Source organism: Falco naumanni, chromosome 22 (genome assembly GCF_017639655.2).
Source record: "Falco naumanni isolate bFalNau1 chromosome 22, bFalNau1.pat, whole genome shotgun sequence".
NCBI lineage: Eukaryota > Metazoa > Chordata > Aves > Falconiformes > Falconidae > Falco > Falco naumanni.
The window spans coordinates 19,671-40,790 of NC_054075.1; the positions used below are offsets into that span (position 1 = coordinate 19,671).

The following is a 21,120-nucleotide window of genomic DNA, read 5'->3' on the forward strand; positions in this document are numbered from 1 at the left end:
CTGAGGCAGAAAGCAAAGGTGTGCTCGCTCGGGTTGTGGGACAGCTTGGGAATACTCGGTGTAGACTTGCACGCTCGGGCATAGGCACCGACATGCTCCAGGCAGAAGAAATGGACTTGCAGGGCTGTGATGGGCAGGTTGGTGTGGGCCGTGCCCCACCAGTCTCGTTCCGACCTATCTTCACAGACCCACAGCAAGTGAGGGCACTGCTGCTCCAACACGGTGAAGTTCTCATCTGCGTCCCATCCTGCCGTGGGCTGTCGCTTTGCCTGTTTCTCTTCACCTCCCTCTTCTGCCTACATGCCCCAGGCATCTTGTCATGTTGGCAACAAGGGATCAGGAGAGACACAACCCTGGTGGCATGTTTGCAGGAGACTCTGGGCGAGCCGTGACCAAGGTGGGGCCTCCTCAGAGTCACCTGAACGACTCAGATGCAGAATTCCCTGTGACCCGAGTGGGATCACAACCCAGAGGCCACCTGGGCACATCTGAAAAAGTCTCCCTGTAGATTGTGTCACCTTGGGGATAAATCTTTACAATCCCACCCAGAAATAAGGTGCTTAAGGTGGTGTCCAGGACATCCTTATGCTGTACACCTGCAGCTATCAGGATGTGATAAATGTATTGATCTGTGGAACTGCTAATATAGCTAAAGGCCGTGACAATTCTGTTCCCTGTGGCTTCCTCTGTTCCTTGTACTCCCATCAGCAAGGGTGATGAGCAAAGTCTCCCTTTTGCTTTATTCCAGGTGAAGATATTCATGCAAGCCTTCATGGAGCAGCTGAAGATGTCAACATCAGGCTAGGCAGGAACTCTTTGACAGTTGGGAAGACCTACATCACGCTGTCAAACCACAAATCCATCGTTATCCACAATCGGAGTAAAGTCATAGCCCACTTCCGGTGGAAGGCTTTTGTTAGTCAAGAAGAGGAGGATCAGGAGAAACTGAGGTTTGTTAGGAAGATTCCTTTCAGTAACACACACTGCCCAGGGGTAAAACTAATGTACAGCCTCAGAGGGATGTTGGTGCTTTTTTGAATGGCATGGGACAAGTAAACCATCCACAACATCAGGGTGTCCCCCCTGGGCTTCAGGGTAATGGAGCTCAGTGCTTCCCATTCTGGTTCCATCCATGTTCCAGCTGATGTTTTGGGGAGGAAAGGTTGACTGCAATGACTGCATTTCCTCGGAGAGCAAATTCCCATCTGTGGGAGCCCTAAATCAGTGAGGCCAGGTCCCTGGGCTCGCAGGGGGTCTGTGAGGCTGAGGAAAGTGTCGGCACTCCTTACCTGGGACGGCGTTGAGCAGTAGCACCTAACAGCTGCAGGCAGCGTACCTGCTGTGATATTCACTGCAGTTTCTTCCCCTCCAGCTTTGATAAGATGGTAACCTTCTTCAGCCTTCTTGTCCAGTAGTGCGCAGGGCAGGGTGCTTTGCTGGCCCCGAACGTTGAGGCCATCCGGCTGTAGGATGCTGAATTGCCTTGCGCTGTCCTGGCTTCCAGCACAACGAGGTATCCCTGCCCCTTCTCCGGGGCTGGGGAGAGTTTGGAGGTGGAGGGTTCTGCGGGGAAGTCAGGGACAGGACTTGGAAGTGCCTGTGGGCGTCAGAACCTGTGTCTTCGTCGTGCTGAGAGGTGGGGCAGGCTCTCCAAAGGGTGTCTCTGAAGCTTTGAAATTCCGTTTGGGGCAGCAAGGAAACGCTTCTGGCCCAGGGGGAGGCACTGGAAACGACACTTCAAAGCTGGGGTGATTTAGGGAGTCCTTGTGTGACTTTTCAGAGTTGGACAGCTGTAGGTGTATAGGAGTTAGACTGAACCCAGAGCTGATCAGGAAACTGCCTTCAACTGGAGCACTTTTTAAGGGCTTCTGAGCAAATAAAGTTCAATGTAATTAGGTCAGAAATGCCTTGAAGGCCAAAACTAGTTTCCCACTGTTCTCTGTTTTTAATTGCACAGTGCATGACTTCTCTGCAAGATCAGTGTGTTAACAGAAAAAGTCTGTAGTTACAGAAAAAGTTTGTAGTCCCTGCATGCACAGGCTATCTGCCCTGGCTGAAACCTGACAGAATAACAAACGGTGATTGCTTCAGGCAGCTTCCCTATGCAGATGTCCCCGGAACCCCTTTGGAAGAGTAACCCAGAGAAGGTGCTTCAGGGAAACCGCAGGCACGTCCAAAGCGTGGAACTAATGAGCAGGACACGCACAGGAGAGTCTGTGTTTAGTAGCCACCTTATAGCTTGAAGTGAGTTTTCCAAATCCATTTTCCTCCTGCCTAACCCAACTGGAAGAGTGAGTTCCACCGCATTTTTTTGTGATGTACTGAATGTATTCTTTTTTAAAAGCAGGTGCCACCTTCTTGGCTTTGCTTCACGCTTTGTGCTGTCCCCTTTTTCTATGTACAAGAAACCCCACTGAAGACAGAGCGTTGATGGTTCTAGTCAGCTGCAGGGGAACTGCCATGGCGGCTGTAAGAGAGGGGCAGGGCCGGGCGCAGGCCGGGGGGTTTATCCGTTCTGAGCCCCTCGACCCCTGCTGTGCATATCTGACAGCCCTGCCTCGCTCACAGCCGCTGTCCCAGAGGGAACAAAGCCCAGGAGAGAAAGTTCTCTGTCGGCTCAGGGGAAGCACCATGCAGGGGTGCAGCACCCTCGTGTTGCAGCCAAAGTGATAAACGGGCCTTGCTTTAGCGCAGCTCTCCGTGCAAAAACCTCCGTGGCTGCAAGGATCTCAAGCCTCGACTCTGAGCGCTCGATGGAGCTCCCTCCCAGCCAGCCGAGATTCCCGACCGTCCTGACGTGGCGCTTTCCCTCCCAGCAGCGCCCATGCCCATTGAGTGCCTTTCGCTTGCAGCCGGCTGTAATGCCGGCATCAACCCTGCACCCCAGTTTTTGGCCTCTCTGAGTGCTGCTCACTAGGATAGCCCCGAGAGTGACACACACACACACACACACCCTGCCCCCGTGCCTGCTGCCCCCATTGTGTAGGGATAGGAGTTTGCCTGCGGGCATGGTGGGATGGTGTTTCTTCCAGGAACCACATGGATGGCAGGGTGAGCCCTGGGGGGGCTTGCACCGCCTGGGCTCACAGCTGGGGAGGTGGATTCCCCACTCGCAGGGACTGGGGGCGAGGGGAAGTGTTTTAGGGACGGACCGTGGGGGCCGGAGGGACGGGTTTGAGGGACGGACGCCGAGGAAGGCCTCATCCCTGCAGAGATGGCTCAGGCCCAGGGCAGGGCTCTTCTCTGGATGCCACGGGGTCGATTGCAAAGGAGCAGGCTGCCCCATGCAGGGAGCAGGTGCGTGCCGGGGCTGCCAGGGGCCCTGCCTGCCTGTTCCCAGCCCAGCCCCAGCTGGGGCCAGCCCTGCGCTGCAGCCCCGGGGCCGAGGCGCACGGAGCCGGGCATTGCTGAGGGTGCTGCACCCTGACGGGCCCCGCCGCCGGCTGCCGGCTGCCCTGGGCTGCCCCTCGCTCTCCCCAGCTCTGCCTGCTGCCAGTGCCGGGGGCACCGCCACGGGGCTTGCCCCCTGCCCACAGCTGCCCTGACCCACATCTGCAGCTGTACGTGGTGCCCACATCGCACAGCTGGGGCGGGGGTGGCAGGTCTCTCTGGTGGCAGCCTGGGACTGGGGGCAAAGCCAAGCCCATCCCTCGCTTGTGATCTTTGTCCCCAGGGAGAGCCAGTGCAGACGTGTGCTGCGCTGGAGAGTGTCCCCGGGGAGGTGACGGCCGACTGCAGAGCAGCACTGAGACCCGCGCGACAGCAACAGCAGCCGGTGGCCGCAGAGCAGCCCAGGGGAGCTGGTTCCCTCGACGGGCCCCAAAGCAGCCTTCCTCAGCCCCTGCTTTTGGTGACATGTGGAGCAGCGCAGGGATGTCTCTCAGGATTACAAGGTTATGGTATGCCACTGGTTAAGCAAGTAAAGTGTTAAAGCGTGTTATTGTTATGGACAGAATGTGGGTTTGCTGACCTGGGTTCCTGGGGTAATGGTACTGTGATCTTGTGTTCTATGTGTGTGGGGTTTTTTTGTGGAGAGTGCCTTTTCTCAGCTTTTTGGCCTTTGCAGGGTTTGGATGGGGGCCATTGGTTTGTGTATGAAGTTTCTTGTGGTTGTTTTTCTGCTGTGCTCTTGGATGGTGGTGTTTTTTCTGTCTTGAAACCATCGTTACTGGTCTAATATATCTCCTGCAGGTCAGGAAGTGTCACTTCTGGTGTGGTCTGACTCATTTCTGGTGAGTTGGTAGGTAGGTATGGAGGACTTGTGGTCCCTCCATGGAGAATGACTGCTAGAGGACTAAGAGGCAGATCTGTGGAGGGGTGAGAGGACTGCTGGCCCATAAGTAGTGACTGTCAGAGGACTAAGTGTACTTGAATTTACGTGAGCTTCCAAATTCATGGTTATTTTTCCTGCCTTGCAGAAGAGCCATGGGAAGTCACCAGCCACACGGAAGGACAAGGGGTTTCCCAAGGCTACGTGGCTTTTTGGGGTTTGCTTTTGAGTAAGAAAGCCTTGTCTCTACATGAGCGCAACTGTGAACGGTCAATTTTGCTGACTTTAGAGAGCAGGGAGCTGCACTTTTCTGATGTGCCTCACATGGCTGTAAGGACAGAGTGAGAACCAGCAAGAGGATTCCTTCCTGTCACCTTCTCCAGGGGAACAGTGCTGCACTTTCACAAGGTGAGCTCTGGTTCTGCATGAAGGTACAAGTTTTTGGTCAATTTTCTCACCACAGGAAGCAGGGAGCAGAAGTTTTGCTCTGTGCCTCATCACATGGCTTCCAGGTCAGGGTGAGAAACAGCCAGAGAATTCCTCCCTGTCACCTTCTCCAGGGGAGCACTGCTGCACTTTGTCAAGGTGAGGTTTTTTGGGCTGTGCATGATTGCCAATGAAAAGAGGTCAATTTTCTCACCACACAAAGCAGGGAGAAGAACTTTTGCTCAGTGCCTGACATGTCTGCCAGGGCAGGGTGAGAAGCAGCAAGAGAATTCCTTCCTGGAACCTTCTCCAGGGGAGCCATGCTGCCCTTTCCCAAAATGTATTTTTTTGGCTCTGCATGAGTGCAAAAGCTTTTGGTCAATTTTTCACCACAGAAAGCAGGGAGCAGAACTTTTATGACGTGCGTCATATGTCTGCCAGGGCAGGGTGAGAAGCAGCAAGAGGATTCCTTTCTGGCACCTTCTCAGGGGAATTTCCCAGTTCCCGAGAGACTGCTGGTGCCGGCTGCAAGGGCGCTCCCAGACAAAGGGTGGTCCTGTGTGATGCTGGGGTTGGAATTGGTGATGTCTCCTTTCCTTAGTCTCGTTAAGGCTTTGCAGTGACAATTTGGTGCTTCGCTCCTATTGCTCTTTTATCATATCGCTCACAGTAACTGCCACTGGTTCCTTTTATCATATTGCATGCTATTTTCTTTTATTGCAATATAAGAAACTGCATTTGATATATTCCATTATTTGATATACTTGATAGATTTGATTATATTTGATCTGGAGTTCAGCTTTGCTGTGTATCCAGTCAGCCAGCAAAACAAAATTCGGCGTAGTCGGCAGCGTACGAAGTAAAAATCTCTCTATTTAGGAAAAAAAAAATGTTCCTCGACTTGCTATTGTCAGGTGGGAACCATTGCCTTATGGTGTTTGGGCCAGAGTGGTCTGGTGGTGCTGGGCAGTTGGGCCATGCCAGGGACAGAGGGACGGGGGCAGGGGAGGGGGCGGGGGGAAGGGGTTTAGGGACGGACGGGTGGGAATTGATGAAGGATTTTAGGGATGGACCGGGGGGTGTGGGGGTGTTTGTGGGTATGGGGGGTGGGGTGGGGGTGTGTGTGTGTGCCCCACCCCGCAGCTCCCCTCGACTGCTTCCTCCTCACCAGCACCTGCTCAGCACCCCAGAGGGGCTTCCCGGAGAGTTCCCGGAGAGCCGGGGAAGGGGCTGTCCTGCACCGCCCCTCCAGACAGGCGCCGTGCAGGCAGACCCCCAAGCCCCGCCGAGGCCGCTGGCCGCCCCCCTCCCGCCGCGTCTCCTCACCTGCGCCCCGCGCCTCGCGCAGCCAGCGACCCCGACCGCCGCTGCCACGCGCGCACAGCTGGCGGGAAGAGGCGGCCCCTCGGCCTCGTGCCCAGCATAGGCTTCGCTGCAGGCCTACGAGAGGTAAAGCCGGTCCCGGGGCACCATCCTGGTGAAGAAGAGAGAAGTGCGTGACCTGCCAACACAGGGGTGGCCCCGCCCCCATGCGCCCTTTGGTCGGTTGCTATGGGAACGAGTCGGGCTGTTCCCCTGGCAACCGGCTGACAAAGGGCACACAGGGGAGGGACCACCCGTATGTTGGGAGGTCACACACATCTCTTCTTGACCACGATGGCGGCAGGCCCCTCGGCCTCGTGCCCAGCACAGGCTTAGCTGCGGGCCTACTAGAGGTAAAGCCAGCTTGGGGTGTCCCCCTTTCCAAGAGGCTTCTTAGGTTGCACATCCTCTGCCTTCCTAACGAGGAGCTCTGGTTTTGATGCCCACTGTGCTATCAGGAAAAATCCCCCCTGAGTTTCTGTGTGGTTCAGCAAGAGAACAGGGCAGCAGACTGGCCCTGTAGGCGCTTCTCAAGAGGCCGGCTGGAAAAGTGCTCAGGAAACACGTCATTTGCCTTCCTGGAGTGACTTGTGTGCATCTTGAGTGGTGCTGGTAACAGTGTTGCCTCCTCTGTCTCTTCCAGTGGCATACCCGGATTGTGTGTGTGCGTGGGAAGTCGACGATGAGCTCGGTGGCAGTTTTGAGCCAGGAGAGCTTTGCCAAACACCGCAGTGGCTTGACGCAGCAGCAGGTGAAAGGTGAGAAGACACAGCTGAGTTCCTGTGATGTGCCTCTAAATGGAGACTGCGCAGGCAAGGTTCCTTGCTGTTAGCCAAGCTCGCTCCATGCCTCCGGCTCCCCCTAAGTGTCCAGGCACGGCGTTCGCCATTCCTAGGCTGGCGGCCTGCCAGACTCTGGCTTTCCACCAACAGGAGCACATCGGTGGTGCTGCACAGTGCAGGGCCAGGCGGAGGCAAGCCGCAGATCTTCACAGAGCTCTGGCTAGCAACGCTGTCAGCCGTGGGGCAGGGCATGTGCAAGCAGGGGTCATTGGGCTGCAAGAGAGCCTCGTGGGATCAGTGTGCTGGATTGTCACTTCCTCCTCTGCTCAGCCAGGTGCTGGGGAAAGTCAGTATAACCGTATTGGCTGACTCACTGATGGGTCTCGGCACCCATTCTCCAGCTGCGAGCTGGCCCGCTTGGCACAGCCCAGTGCACAGCTGAGTCGAACATAAGCTACAGGCTTTCCCTGGACTCTGCCCCAACTAGAGTGCTTCTGCTTCTCTCTGCCTTCTTCCTGGGCATGTGTCTGTCCTGTCCCCTTCTGACCTACAGCCTTGCTGTGTCCCTTTGATTTCTTTCTGCTTGGCCTGTTGTCCCCTGATGAAGCTCCTCTCAACAAAGCTGGCGATAATGTGCTGTGTTTGCTGCCACCATTCACTTGCACGGTTGCTTCCTGCATCCATAGCAGCACCTACTGCAGTCTGTGCTGTGCTGAGCTCAGCTGAGCTCCAGACTCGGCTGCTCTCCACAAGCATAACTGTAGCAGGGTGAACAGTAGTGCACAAGTCCTTTGTTGTCCCTCTTTGATGATGCCTCAATAGAGTTGCACTGCCTATGAATGGGGACGTTTCTGTGGGGAGAGCATCTCATTGGCCTTGTTTGCTTCACCCCAGTAACAGCTTTAAACTCGGAAGAAGAGAAGGATCCTCCCACCTACGAGGAAGCCTTCCCTGCGCTCCCTGAGAAAGCACCATGTTTGGAAGCTGCCCGGGAACCTGCTGGGCCCTGGAGCAAAATCCGGCCAATAAAGGCTTCTGTCATCACTCAGGTTGGTGGGAGTGGGTGTCTTATCTCCCTGCTTTTCATCCCTCCAAAAAGTAGGTGAAGCGAAGCTTTCCCTGGAGTATGAAATCCCTTAGTGTGCCAGAGTAACTGCCTCTTTGCTGTCCTTTGCCCTGGGGCATAAGGAAGACTGCGGCTGAATGCTAGGACGGCTCTGGAGGGGGAGGGATGTGTTGAAAACTGCCCAGACAAAGCTCTGCATCCCTGTTGCACAGTCAGCTGGAACAGGCCTGAAGGGAGGATTGCAGAGAGAGGCACTGACAATCAAAAGCACACTGACACCTTGCTGTGCCCTGCTTGTGTCTGTCCCGTGGCTGAGCAGGTGTTCCATGTGCCACTGGAGGAGAGGAAATACAAGGACATGGATCAGTTGGGAGAAAGCAAGCAGGCCAAGATCTGCCTTGACATCATGCAGAAGACGGGAGCTCACCTGGAGCTGTCTCTCGCAAAGGACCAGGGCCTTTCGATCGTGGTCTCTGGCAAGCCGGAAGCAGTCACGAAGGCTCGGAAGCAGATTGTCGCTCGACTGCAGACTCAGGTGAGGGCATCTAACTGTTTCTGCCTTCGTCTTTGCTCTTCCCCAAGACTCGCAAATGCTTTGAGACCCTTGGGCCCGTGTGCTTGTAAGCCAAAGAGGTGTGTTGTTACATGACTAATTCAGCTTTGCCATACGTTTTCAAAGCACCCAATTGGCAATTTGGAATGGGAATGAGGCTTAAAATAGGGTTCCAAGGTAATTACAGGCCGTGGTGTTGCATGAAGCGTGGAGTCTGCGATCTCCGGAACATTTGAGTTGCAACCAGTGACTTTGTGCTGAGGTGCTGGTGCTGGAGGGGTTGCAGGAGCCTCACACACAAAGCTAGTAGTGTGTGAGAACGGGACTGTGCTTTTCCTGAAGCCCTTCAGAGAAGAACGTGGAAGGCTGGGAGAAAGAAAAGTAGAGAAAAGGAAGTCCTGCCAAAAGCCAAAAGCTTCGGGTCAGGGTTCTGCCTTGTGTAGCTCAAGGCACACTGGTAAGGAGCCACAACCCTGTTGTTTCGGTTGCTTCAGTCCTCTAGGTTTTGATCTCTTACCTTAAGGTTCTCGAGCTCATAGTCAAGGTGGTAGCTCTTGTTAGGATGTATCGCAGCCAGGTGTTGCAGTGTGTTTTAAAGTATAATGCCAAAGGTAGGTAATGCGATGTTAATACCATGTCTGCTTAGTGCTGTTCAGCCCCTGTGTCATACCCTGCCAGAGGAAAGAGAAAGGAACAAAACCCTACATCCACAATGTGCATCTGAAAAATCAGTTCAGGTCATGCCGCCACAGATCCGTGAGCCACTGTTCCCAAATATACCTCCTACTGCCCTGGCCCCAGGTCGGGAAGGTGTGTCTGTATTCCAGCTTCTCTTAGGCTTGGCTGGCTTCAGGACAGGAACACAGAGCTGAAAAGTCACACCGAGTGATCTTTTCTTCATCTTTTATTTTTCCATTATAGCTTGAATGTTCATTGTCTGATTGCTGTTAGTGGTTACCTAATCACAGGGACCAGGAGCACGATAGCAGTCATCAGCTACCAGACCTGTACAAACTCAGTGAGAAGGGAAGAAGTCAGGAAGCCCTTGTATAGACCAGCCCTTTAATGGTAGATTGAGAAGGACCCCTTTTGCATGTGGGGCCTTCTAGAAGCAGTCCCAGGAGCAGCACGTGCTACACTTGAAGACACCTTAGAACTTAAGTAGCGGTGAGCATCTGCTAGCTGCCTGCCTCCTGCAGTAGGTTTCTGGTGTTGAATTTCTCTTTCCTAGGAGTCATACTGTATGTCTTGTTCTCTGTAGCCTTGGCAGCAGGTGTCAGAGTTCAGATAAACTCCAGCTGTGCGCTGTCATCTCAGTTGTTGTCTGGTGTCTTACACTGGAGGAGAGGCACCTCCTCGTCTGTGTCGGAAGGCCTTTGCTAATTCAGGGTACCGCTCCTGTGCAAACAGAAGGGTTTTGAGGGAAAGGTGTGGTCTATACTCCTGGCACGGAGGCGCTGTAGATCAACTGGTACAGTGTCAGCCCTCAGACAGAGTGTGCTGGGAAGGCGTTGTGTTTGCTCTGAGGAGCAGTACCACTGAGCAGCGTCTACCTTGCTTTCCCTGGCTCTGTTCCTGTGGATCTGCCAGTGCAGGCAAGGCTTTTCACAGATGCTTGGTTCTTCTGCTGCAGGCTTCAGCAACAGTTGCCATCCCCAAGGAGCACCACCGTTTTGTCATTGGAAAGAAGGGTGAGAAGCTGCAGGACCTGAAGCTCAAAACTGCAACCAAAATGCAGGTCCCCCGCCCAGATGACCCCAGCAACCAGATCAAGATCAGCGGCACTAAAGAAGGGATTGAGAAGGCCCGGCACGAGATCCTGCTTATCTCCGCTGAGCAGGTACCTCAGTACTGTGATCTCTCTCATGGCATTGGCTGCTCAGCCATTTTGCTTCCCCGTGGTGTAGTCGGAGTTTGCAGCCACCGTGGCTACAGTCAGTGGCTAACGTTAGTCTGAACGGAGACGTATGCTGTGCCACTCGCTGGCTGTGTGAGCACCGCTGCCAGGTCCTGAAACTTCTTGTGCTGCGTTTTGTCCATCTCTGAAGCCAAAACAAGCATTTGATAGTTGAACCGACGCGTCTTAGGTGCCAGCTGAGATAAGGCAGGAGATCACAGGGGTGAATATCGTAAACAAGGAGCAGCAGCAGCAACCGTATTTGTAGATTGAAAGAGGTGGAGATCTACAAGCCCGCAAACTGAGAAGGTTGCTTGGGCCAGAGTGTCAGGCAGGACACCCCTGGGAACTTAGCTGTGCCTGGCAGAGACTGTAATATAGAGGGCAGTTCCCACCAAGGTCTGTTGTGGGCTCTTCCAGGGTAAGCGTGCCGTGGAGCGGCTGGACGTGGAGAAAGTGTACCACCCTTTCATTGCTGGCCCTTACAACAAGCTGGTGAGGGAGCTCACGCAGGACACAGGGACGCGCATCAACATTCCTCCACCCAGTGTCAACAAGACCGAGATAGTCTTCACCGGAGAAAAGGAGCAACTAGCCCAGGCTGTGGCTCGAGTTAAGAAGATCTATGAGGAGAAGGTACGGATGGTCCATAAAGCTTCCCACCTTCCCCTGGCACCTGCTCCTAGGCACTCTTCCCTTCTTGTTCTACTTTTGTGCATCCCTCTGGTGCATCTGGCTCAGCAGCCCTTGCAGTACATGACCCCGAATCCTACCGTTTCCTCACTCGGCAGAGTGGGAGCTGGGCTGATACTATCCGGGAGGTGACAGATTTCTCGCTTTTCTGTACCGTGGGACTTAGCAGGCCACCAAGAGCTCCCCTGGCTCTTGTTCACACCGGTGCTACTAAGGAAGGAAAGAAGTGTGAAGTCTGCAGTGGTGGCCAGCTGACAGTATCAAAGTTGCTACCTAAGTAGAAGTTGCTGAAGAGCGAATGTCACTCCAGTTTATTTCCCACAGCCAACGCTGCTGTGAATATCCTTGTTGTGGGTTGCTGGGCTGTTGTTCCTCGTGGTTAGGTCTGTATTTGTACCGGTCTGGATTTCAACAATCGGCTTATAGCCTGCACAGTGTTGCATCACAGCACTGCCTGGGAGACGGCTGGGAGTTGAACCCTGTTGTCCAACGGGGGGACGGGGGGGACGACAACGACATGCCTGTGTGTGTGTGTGGTCTCTTCCATGCCGTGTCCCAGGGAGCTTGACCCAGCATGCTAGTTTTGTATGTACTTCCCCTGTGAATTTTTGAGCACAAGGCTTTCTGTAGGCAGGGGCCCAAGGGGTGCTAGGGTACTGCCGAGCCACTGTGCTCAGCTTGGCTTTGCTCTTTGCTGGGCGCAGAGTCTGACTGCATCTTGTGCCTCTTCCTGTCGCTCTTGTCCTTCCCCGCCCCCTTGTGATTGACGCCTCAGTGTCTCTGCCCCTACAGAAAAAGAAGACTACTACTATTGCAGTGGAGGTGAAGAAGTCCCAGCACAAGTATGTCATCGGCCCCAAGGGGAATTCCCTGCAGGAGATCTTGGAGAAGACTGGAGTCTCTGTCGAGATCCCACCCATTGACAGTAGCTCAGAGACGCTGATACTGCGAGGCGAGCCTGAAAAACTGGGGCAAGCATTGACTGAAGTCTATGCAAAGGTACTGACAAGATGGGCTAGGCCTCCTTTGAAAGTCCCATGAAGATACATTTGTGAGCACTGACGGGTGTAGCGGGGTGCTCTCTCTTGGGCCATTAGAGGTGCAGCTTAGAAGTCAATACCGGAGGTGCAGCATGGGAATTGGAACTGAATTGGTGTGAAGGCCTCTTCCAGTTTGTCCATCAAACAGCTTCTCTGTTTTTTCTGTCTCTCAGGCCAACAGTTTTACCGTCTCCTCGGTCTCTGCCCCCTCTTGGCTTCATCGTTTCATTATTGGAAAGAAAGGACAGAACCTGGCCAAAATAACTCAGCAGATGCCAAAGGTATGGATGAGCTGGTTAGCTTAGCACCCCCGGCGTAGAAAAAGGTTTAGTCCAGATCACTCGTCACGGGAGAGAGAGGTGTATTCTAGCGTGGGTAAACCCAGGGGGAAATGACACAGATCTTTGCTTTTCAAGGGAACCCTCTCTTTTACTGCTGCAAACACTGCTCATCCTATGTTATTGTCATGGGTTGAGCCCTTCCAAGGAAGCTTTATGTGGTGCTGTTTTGAGAACTGATGTAGCAGGATACCTGGAAATGCCAAGTGCAGCAAGGCTTCTCCCTGGTGAGTTAGACGGTATCTAGATAAAGGCTAGATGAGTAAACTTCTCCAAAGCCCTTGCAGAAACCGGGACAGCACCAGAGCCTTGGGCTCTAGGCACTGCCACATGGCTGACATCGTTAAGTTACTGAAGTTGGGAAATTGTGGGGATTTTGTTTGGGCTTTTTGGGAAGAGGCGCATCTCTTAGTGGCAGGGATCGATGGTGTAGGCCTGACCAAGAGCATTGGCCTGGCTTGGATCTTGGCAAATTCTTAAGAGATTCATTGTCTTTCACCTCAAGGTTCGCATCAAATTCACTGGAGGAGAGGATAACATCACTTTGGAAGGGCCTACAGAAGATGTGCATGTGGCTCAGGAACAGATTGAAGCCACGGTCAAGGAACTGATGAGCTGGAGTTACTAGTTCCAGTAAGAAACTGGGGGAAGAAGGGGCAACAGAGCAGAGGGGCCCCTGCTTAGGGCCCTGCTTAGGGCCAGAAAAAATTAGAACTTGGTTTTTGGCAATTGTTCATTGAAACACGTACTTTGTGTGCTAACGCAAACTGTCAGCATTCCTAGAGTTGTATGTAACATGCTGCCTGTGTGGCTGAGGGCTGCCCGGCAAGTGTGATGTGTGTGAGAGACACAGTTCAACTGTGAAGTGAGTGGGGGGTCCCGATCTGCGTTTCCGTGTTCCCCGCGAGGGGGCCGGCCAGAGACGGACGAAGCGATTGAAAAGTCGACGTATGAAGTGGTGGAATGCACTATTAGATATCAGAACGGGGAACTGTGGACCAAACACTAGAACGAATATCATTTGGGAAAAGCACGAACGCGGGGCCCCAGGTCAGTAAAGGGGAGTCAGAGGCCTTGGGAATACAGCCTATTAAACCCTGTTCCACAGGCAGTAACGTAACATTTGAGAACCGAACGGCAAGTCAGGAAGATCCTTTCTTGCTGTGGCAGGCTGCTTGTGTAAGGCTTTTATTGTCTGCCGAGGCTGCTGGAGTAAATGAAGAGAACCAGTCCTTTGGGCGGGAGTGCTGAGGCAAGGCACTTTGTAAAGCGTTCCCCAAAGCAAGGGCAACCAAGTCACGCCTCGTCCTGGCTTTGTGGCTTTAGCAGTGCTTCCTGGCTCTTATTGTTGCAGGTGCTGTTTTCCTGCCTGAAGCCCTGGGGCTCCTGGGTAGCCGCCACCCCCCCAGCCCGCAGCTGCTGTCCTCAATAAAATGATCTTTCCTCTCTTCTGACTACGTCTGCCATGTGATAATTGGGGACTGGGCAGATATTGTTTGGTGGTGCGTCCTAGGGGAGGACTTTGGGATCATCCCTTGGCCCAGACTCCTTGCCAGTGGGCATCACGGCTGAGCTTTATGACTCGCAGCACAGTCACACAGGGAGGTGGGGGCCGGATGGCACCTCTGGAGGTGTCACTGTCCCCTCAGCTCCTGCTCGGATTCTGGCTAAGACACAGCCTGTGCTCAGGCTCGATGGATGCTCCACTGGGGAGCAGCGCCATTAGCTCAGAGCCGGGACAACACGCAGGCAGACACGGTGCCGCCGCTGACCATCACCTGCAGCTCGCTGTCCCCTGCGGCCGTCATCCCTGCACACTGACTGATGGGCAGTTTCTCCAGATGCCCACGCTCAGGGCAACGGTATAAAGCAAACTGCCACGCTGGCCACTACAAATACGTCGGCTCGCCCAAAAAGCTTTTCCAGCAGCTCCAACAGCAGCCAGACTGCTGAGGCTTTTGTGCGTCCCAGTGTGATACGGGAGACGCCCGCACCCTGATGGAGGACGAAGGATGAGCACTCTCACCATCAACCAGCTAACTGTTGCTCATAGGCTGCTGTGGTTCAAGCGGGGCCGCCAGCTGTGCAACACACAGCTGCTCGCTCCCTCCCTCCCTCCCTCCCCAGGGGGATGGCAGGGAGAACTGGGAGGCTCAAAGGGAGAAAACTCGTAGGCTGAGGCCAAGGCTTTGATGTGTGCAGGGGAACGTGCTGGTGCAGTTTGTGATTGAAAGCTGCGGGGATATCTTTGGGGAGGAGGTGGCTGGCCCCTCCCCTCCATCAGCCGAGGAGGTGCCAGCACCTGTGGACAAGTGCACAGGTATGAGGAGGGGCTGAGGGTTTTCAAAATCTGGGGCTTCTGGTCCAATTCCTTATTGTGCTGCTGGTGGATTTTGGTTTAGGTGTTGTCCACTTCCACGAGGTCACTTTGCTGCACGTGCTTTTGTGTTCCATGGGTGCGTTTGGAAGATCAAAGGAGCCGTGCAGGTGAAGCAAACGCAGAGCCCCAGGCAAAAGACTTCTTGCACACAGCACCCTCTCTGTTCATCCTCTACAAAGAAGCAGGGACAGGTATGGTGGTGAAATCAGAAATAGTAGAGGGATGTCAGGCCAAGAAACACTGACACGTTTCTCATGTATGACAGTAGTTTCTGATAAGTCCAAGCAGCTGCTGTGCCTCCTCCTGTCATTAGATCTCTTGTCTGTTTGACTTTTCCCACCCTCTAATGATAGAGAAGAAAAACCAGAAAGGTTGTTTCTCAGATGCACTGGGAATGTGCTTAATCAATCTAAATACCTACAAGAAGTCAAATACAAAATGGCAGATTTAAAAATAAAAGGCTCACGCCCCAGAATGGGATAATGCTGCCCAAGGGATAACGGCAGAACCGTGTCCCAGGAAGGCAGAAGAAAGCCCAGCAGAACGAAGCTGGCAAGGGTCTGTCCTACCCTCCAAGGCCCCTCCAGTTTGTGGTGCCCCAGCCCGCAAGAAGGGGCAGCCCATCATCCCAATTCATCAGAGCTCCTGAAGCCTATCTTGCGACCGTGCAAAATATGGATAATGCAAAGCAACCAAAGGGATCTTATTTGAGGAGCTAAGGTAGCAATTTGGAAAACGGTAGCTTACTACTCCAGGTGTCTTGCCACCTTTCAACTTCAACCTTTCCGGTTCAGGCACTTGTACCTTTGCCTCCAACCACCCCCGAGAGCACAGCAGACTCCTCGGTAGACCCGGAACAGCTGATGAGCCTTTCAGAGGAAAGAAGGTAAAATGAGCTCCCTTTGTTTAAAATGAGAACTGATTCCAGTTGATCGTGGTTTTACCTCTCTAATAACACTGTGGAATATCAAGGTTTGCAGGGTCTTTCGTTTCAGGAAAATGAAAAGCAAAGAAACAGAAAGGGAAAACAGGTCTCTGGAGAAGAGGCTGAAAGCACACCAGAAGAGAAAAGGAGAGAAGAAAAGCTTTTCGAGATCAACCGCTGAAAAAATTCAGGAAGGTCAAGAAGCCCAGGTGTATCCAGACACTGCTGTCCATCTCTCAAAACTCTGAACACTGCACTAAGTGCATGAACTATTTTTAGCGTGCACAAAGATGGCCCCGGATAGGAAGCAGACACCTGCCTTTTGGAAAAAAATGCGTGTCAGCAGGAAACTGCCGTTCCCAATGTTGCAGGTTTGGTTTTGCACTTACTGAAGTACTGTTTGCTCAAGGGTAAGCAGACACCTCGCCACAAGAGCCTCGACCCTTAGCTATTTACCTAGCTACCGAAATAAAGAGGCAAAGTAAGTCCCGCTGTTCTGTCCATGTTAGCAATCCTCACGCTGCCCTGTATCATCTGGATCCCAAATATGCAGCAACGTTGTTCCAGGTCACTACATACGCTTTAGATGCTGGCCCTTTTTCAAAAGGCCGCGGTTCACCTGAGGTAATTTGGGGGCGGGTGGTGGTGTTTGTGGTGGTGGTGTGTGTAGTGGGATGGACACTTTTTAGTTTCTTACTTCTTCTTCCCTTACCAGTAAACAGAGGTCTATTTCTCAAGATCTTGAGAAATGTCCTGAAAATAAGTTTTCATGACTTTTTTGTGTATAGATGAATGTTGGGGCTTTTGCTGTGTTGAATGATTATACTGAACTTTGAAGCAAGTGGAAAAATACTGAAGAAATAAGACGAGGGCACAATCAGAGCAGTGGAATGAAGAGGGAGGAACAGGTTGCGGGTGCTTGCACAAAACCAAGGCCAGCAGGACGCGATAAGAGGAGCTGGGAAACAACAGAAAAGAGCCTATGTGCCTGAAGAAGTAGAAACAGAGATCTTGCCAATAAACAATTGTTAACCAATCATATTATTATACGCTTGTAGAATAGCCAATCATATTATCACACGCTTATAGAGTGCCTTATAAAAGTGTACCTGGTTTGTACAATAAACGGATCAGATCTTGAACTCCATGAGTATTTGAATCTGACTCCCGCTCGCCCAGAATGCCCGCAGCATCTGGTGACCCCGACGTGTGGATCGGTCGAAGAGTCAGGAAGATTCATTAAGGATCGTGTTACAAGCTGCGGAGCCGGCGAGGATCCTGCTGCCAGCGGAGAGAGAGCTGGGCGCCCGAAGAAAGGCGGAACGTGCACGGTTGACCGGTGAGTCAGGAAACTTAAGCAGGATGGGGATCACTGCATCAGCGGTGGAGAAAGCAATCATAGACAGTTTAATGAAATTAGCAGAGAAAACTGAAACGTCAGTCTCACGGCAGGCAGTAATTTATCTGCTATGTTGGAGTCGCCGCTGTGGTTTCCTTGCTTCTACGCAAGATGTATATAATAATGAAACATGGAAGAAAGTGGGAGAGGACTTGTGGGAATCTGTGCAAGTCGGGACTAAGGGGGTAAAGACTTTGGCTCACACGTATCGGGCTGTACGGGGTATGGCCGCGCAGTTACACGGCGAGGTGCAAGTCGCTGCAGCTGTTAAAGCTGCAGTGCGGCCTCCCGGCGATCCTACTGCTCAGTCGGAGGAAGAGCCAGAGGGGCAACCTCCGTGTGAAAATCCCCCCGATTATACATCTAAAGCTTATCCAGTAATGACTACTGCTGAACGAATAGCGTGGGGATTAGATGATGAATTACCATCCTGGTGTCCTGATAAGGAACAAACAGCAAGCGGCAGACAGACATTAATACCGGCAATTGCGAGTACTGGATGTAAAACTGCTGGGGTGGGAATGGCACAGCTCCACCAGCTCCTAAATAACAGACTGCATTTTTTGAAGCATGTTTGTCTTTGCAAAGGTGAAAGTTGAGATCTGACTTCCTGATCAGTGTTAAAATGCACCATGGCCTCTGGCTACTTTAAGATGATTGTGTGACTTTGGACAAACCTGGTAGGAGCAATGCTGAAATCAAGTTGTAAGTTACATAAAGTAATTTTGATATGGAGAAATAGTGTGAAATGGGGACAATGGACATTGATTGTGGTTGTATATGTCTGCTCAAGGAATGTGGGTATGGTGACTAGTCATGGGTGCAGTGTCTGGTCACATAGGCACACAGCTTTGAGGAGACAACTACAGTTTTGGGGAGACGCCTGCCCTTCTTCCTCTAACAAAAGGGGCTATTTTAAAAAAAAAAAAAAAAAAAAAAAAAAAAAAAAAAAAAAAAAAAGAAAAGGATGAGAGATATTCCAATGCTATCTAGAGGGAGGGAGTGCTAAGTTTCCTTGCTGGAGAAGATCGGATGGTCACAAGAACATGAATCACCTACAAACCTGCAAGACCACCACATTCCAGGAAACGGACTGATAAGCTAATTAACATACGAAGCGGGGTTTAGGTAACGAATATGTATAGGCGTTAATTGAATATTCATTTGTTTCATTGTATAAATGTGGGATGGTTTGTCACTTCGGGTATGCACGCTTGTGGAGGAGCGATCCCCCGTGCATCTGCGCGCAATAAACATGCCTACTTTATAACTTTCGAGTTATAGAGTCAAATTCCGCACGTCAGTTTTGACGAGCCAGGCAGGAGGATTTCTGCTCGGCTGAGGGACCAGCTGCAGAGCGGACGCTCCTAGGCGCGCCCCGGGAGATTTTCTCGGAGGAGCCTCCTCTTCTCAGCTGTTCACCCGGGAGCAGAAGAGAAACCCCTGGATCCACGGATAAAACGGTATGTTTAGTAACGGGGCGGCTGGTGAGACGCACGGAGACGTCCGGTGCGCAGCGCAGTCCCCAGGAGGAGAAAAAAAAAAAAAAAAAAAAAAAAAAAAGGGGGGGAAGCTAAAAACTTCCTTTAGGTTGTCTTAACAATTGGGGAATTCCTAGAATGTAACAACTGAAATAGCGCTCTGTGTCTTGTTTGTTCTATGTGTTGTCTTGTTACATGTTCAAAACTTGGAGTTATGAAATGTATGTTGAAAAATAATAATATTTTGGTAATTCGTGGCAAATAGCGGAAAACTTAACACTCTGCTTAAGACCAGGAAAAATGTGGTTTGTTTTTTTTTTTGTTTGTTTGTTTGTTGTTTGTTTTTTGGCAATTGTTCATTGAAATGCATACTTTGTGAACTGCCAGTGTTCCTAAAAGTTGTACATAAGTGCACGGTACCGTATAACATACTGCTTGTGTGACTGAGGGCTGCCCGGAGAGTGTGAATGGTGTGATTGAGATGCGCATTTTGATTTTCAGTGTATAGCTTAATTATTTTGACTGAGTGTGAGTGCAAGAGTGCTTGAGACATGCGTTTGAGTGCAATATGAGCAAGGAGCTCTATCCGTGTTTCCGACCTTGGGTGGCTAAGGCGGCCGGAGAAAAAGTAATTAAAATTGTAAAATGGAAAATGGAAGGAGTAAGCCCTGTGAAAAATCGCCCTTGGGTTGTATATTAAAACATTGGAGTGATATCGTAGGACATGGTGGTACCGAAAATAGAAGGAAATGGATTAAATATTGTAATCAGTGGTGGCCTTTGTATAAATTGGGGAGTGATGCGAAATGGCCTCAGGAGGGAGGAACGTTAGATTATAACACTCTCCTGCAATTAATGTTGTTTCTATGTCACTTGTAAGCAACTTATAGCATCCTTACCCCCTGGGGCATCCATCGCTCAAATGATAGAGGCATGCGCAAGGGCTCCTTTGGTTGAGGAAGAGGAAAAGGCAAAAATACGTGCCAATGCTCTAGCAGTAGCTCTAAACAACAACAAGGTACAAGGCCGAGGGGACCACGGTTCTAAGCCAAAATGTTATCAATGTGGACAGGAAGGTCACTTTAAACGTGACTGCAAAAAGAATCTAGGAGGAAAGTCTCTGTTGAAGGGAAATTGTTTGCATTGTCGAAAATTTGGTCATAAAGCGGCCGATTGTCGCTCAAAATTTAGAAAAGATGGTACACCCCTCTTTGTTCCGGGAAACGGGAACAGCCGCGTTCTGAGGGACGCGGCCAAGAAATATCCCCAGAACCCAACAAAATTCATGGCTGCCTCAGCGAGCTGTATTCAGCCACCAGAGGAAGCGCAGGAGTCGATTTGGCCGTGGCAGAACCTGTAAATATCACTGATGAAAAGGTACATGTACTTCCTTCTACAGTTAGTGGTCCTTTGGGTTATGGTTTATCTGCACTCCTTATAGGACGCTCTTCTGCGTCAAAAAAGGGGATTTTTGTTCTTCCTGGTTGTATTGATGCCGATTATACCGGACCTATTGGAATTATGGTAAAAGTTTTTTCTCCACCTGTTCATATTCCAGCAGGAAGCACTATTGCACAGCTCATTCCATTCCAAGCTACTGTCCCTCAAAAAGGAGAAAAGGACAGGGGTCAAGGTGCATTTGGCTCAACGGGTATGCCTAACATTGCCTTTTGTCAACTTATTGGTGCCGAGCGGCCAAAATGTAATGTTAAGATATCTGGTCCACAAGGTGTTAATCTTCCTAATGTTTCAATGATGATTGATACTGGTGCTGATGTTACTGTTCTTCCCTTTTCAGTTTGGCCTACCATGTGGGAATTAGATAGTGCGGGTTCAACCATTTCAGGCATTGGGGGAAGTCGTCTGACACAGGTCAGTAAAAACTTCATTCTTTTCACGGATCAAGAAGGACATCAAGCATGGGTAAAACCTTATGTCCTACACACATCCTTGTCCTTGTTAGGTAGAGATGTACTTTCCCAATGAGGAATGAGAATCTCTACAGATTTTTGATTGGGGCCATTGATAGCAGCTCTTGCCCAACCTTAAAATTAAAATGGAAATCAGAAACTCCCGTATGGGTTGATCAATGGCCCTTACCTCAAGAGAAGCTGCAACACATTCAAGAATTAGTCCAAGAACAATTGGATTTAGGCCACATCAGACCTTCTGTTAGCCCATGGAATACACCCATTTTTACAATTCAAAAGAAATCAGGAAAATGGAGATTATTACATGATTTAAGAGCAATAAATGAAAAAATGGTTGACATGGGTGCCCTTCAGCCTGGGCTGCCTTCTCCCACTATGTTACCACAAAATTGGGACCTATTAATTATTGATTTAAAAGATTGTTTTTTCACTATTCCTCTGCATGAGGATGATTGTGAAAAATTTGCATTTACAGTGCCAGCTATAAACCGTGCCGCTCCAGCAAAAAGGTATGAGTGGGTTGTACTACCTCAGGGTATGAAACACTCCCCAACAATATGTCAGTGGTTTGTGGATT

The 21,120-nt window shown here is 51.3% G+C and overlaps 1 protein-coding gene and 1 long non-coding RNA gene across 4 annotated transcripts; both read left to right on the forward strand.

Annotated features, from left to right (window-relative positions):
- Positions 1-7,664: 7,664 nt before the first annotated feature.
- Positions 7,665-12,409, forward strand: LOC121080221 (vigilin-like). The gene is made up of 6 exons (XM_040578078.1): positions 7,665-7,889; positions 8,226-8,441; positions 10,093-10,299; positions 10,777-10,992; positions 11,842-12,048; positions 12,263-12,409. The coding sequence occupies exons 1-6, from the start codon at positions 7,680-7,682 to the stop codon at positions 12,392-12,394; spliced, it is 1,188 nt and encodes a 395-aa protein (XP_040434012.1). The 5' UTR covers positions 7,665-7,679; the 3' UTR covers positions 12,395-12,409.
- Positions 12,410-19,667: 7,258 nt separating this feature from the next.
- LOC121080218 lies at positions 19,668-20,526 on the forward strand. Of its 3 annotated transcripts, none has more exons than XR_005825296.1 (2): positions 19,668-20,263; positions 20,411-20,526. It is a non-coding gene; the product is annotated as an uncharacterized LOC121080218 (long non-coding RNA). The 3 variants fall into 3 exon arrangements; XR_005825298.1 differs by having other exon boundaries at positions 20,257-20,296; XR_005825297.1 differs by lacking the exon at positions 19,668-20,263 and adding an exon at positions 20,278-20,314.
- Positions 20,527-21,120: the final 594 nt, after the last annotated feature.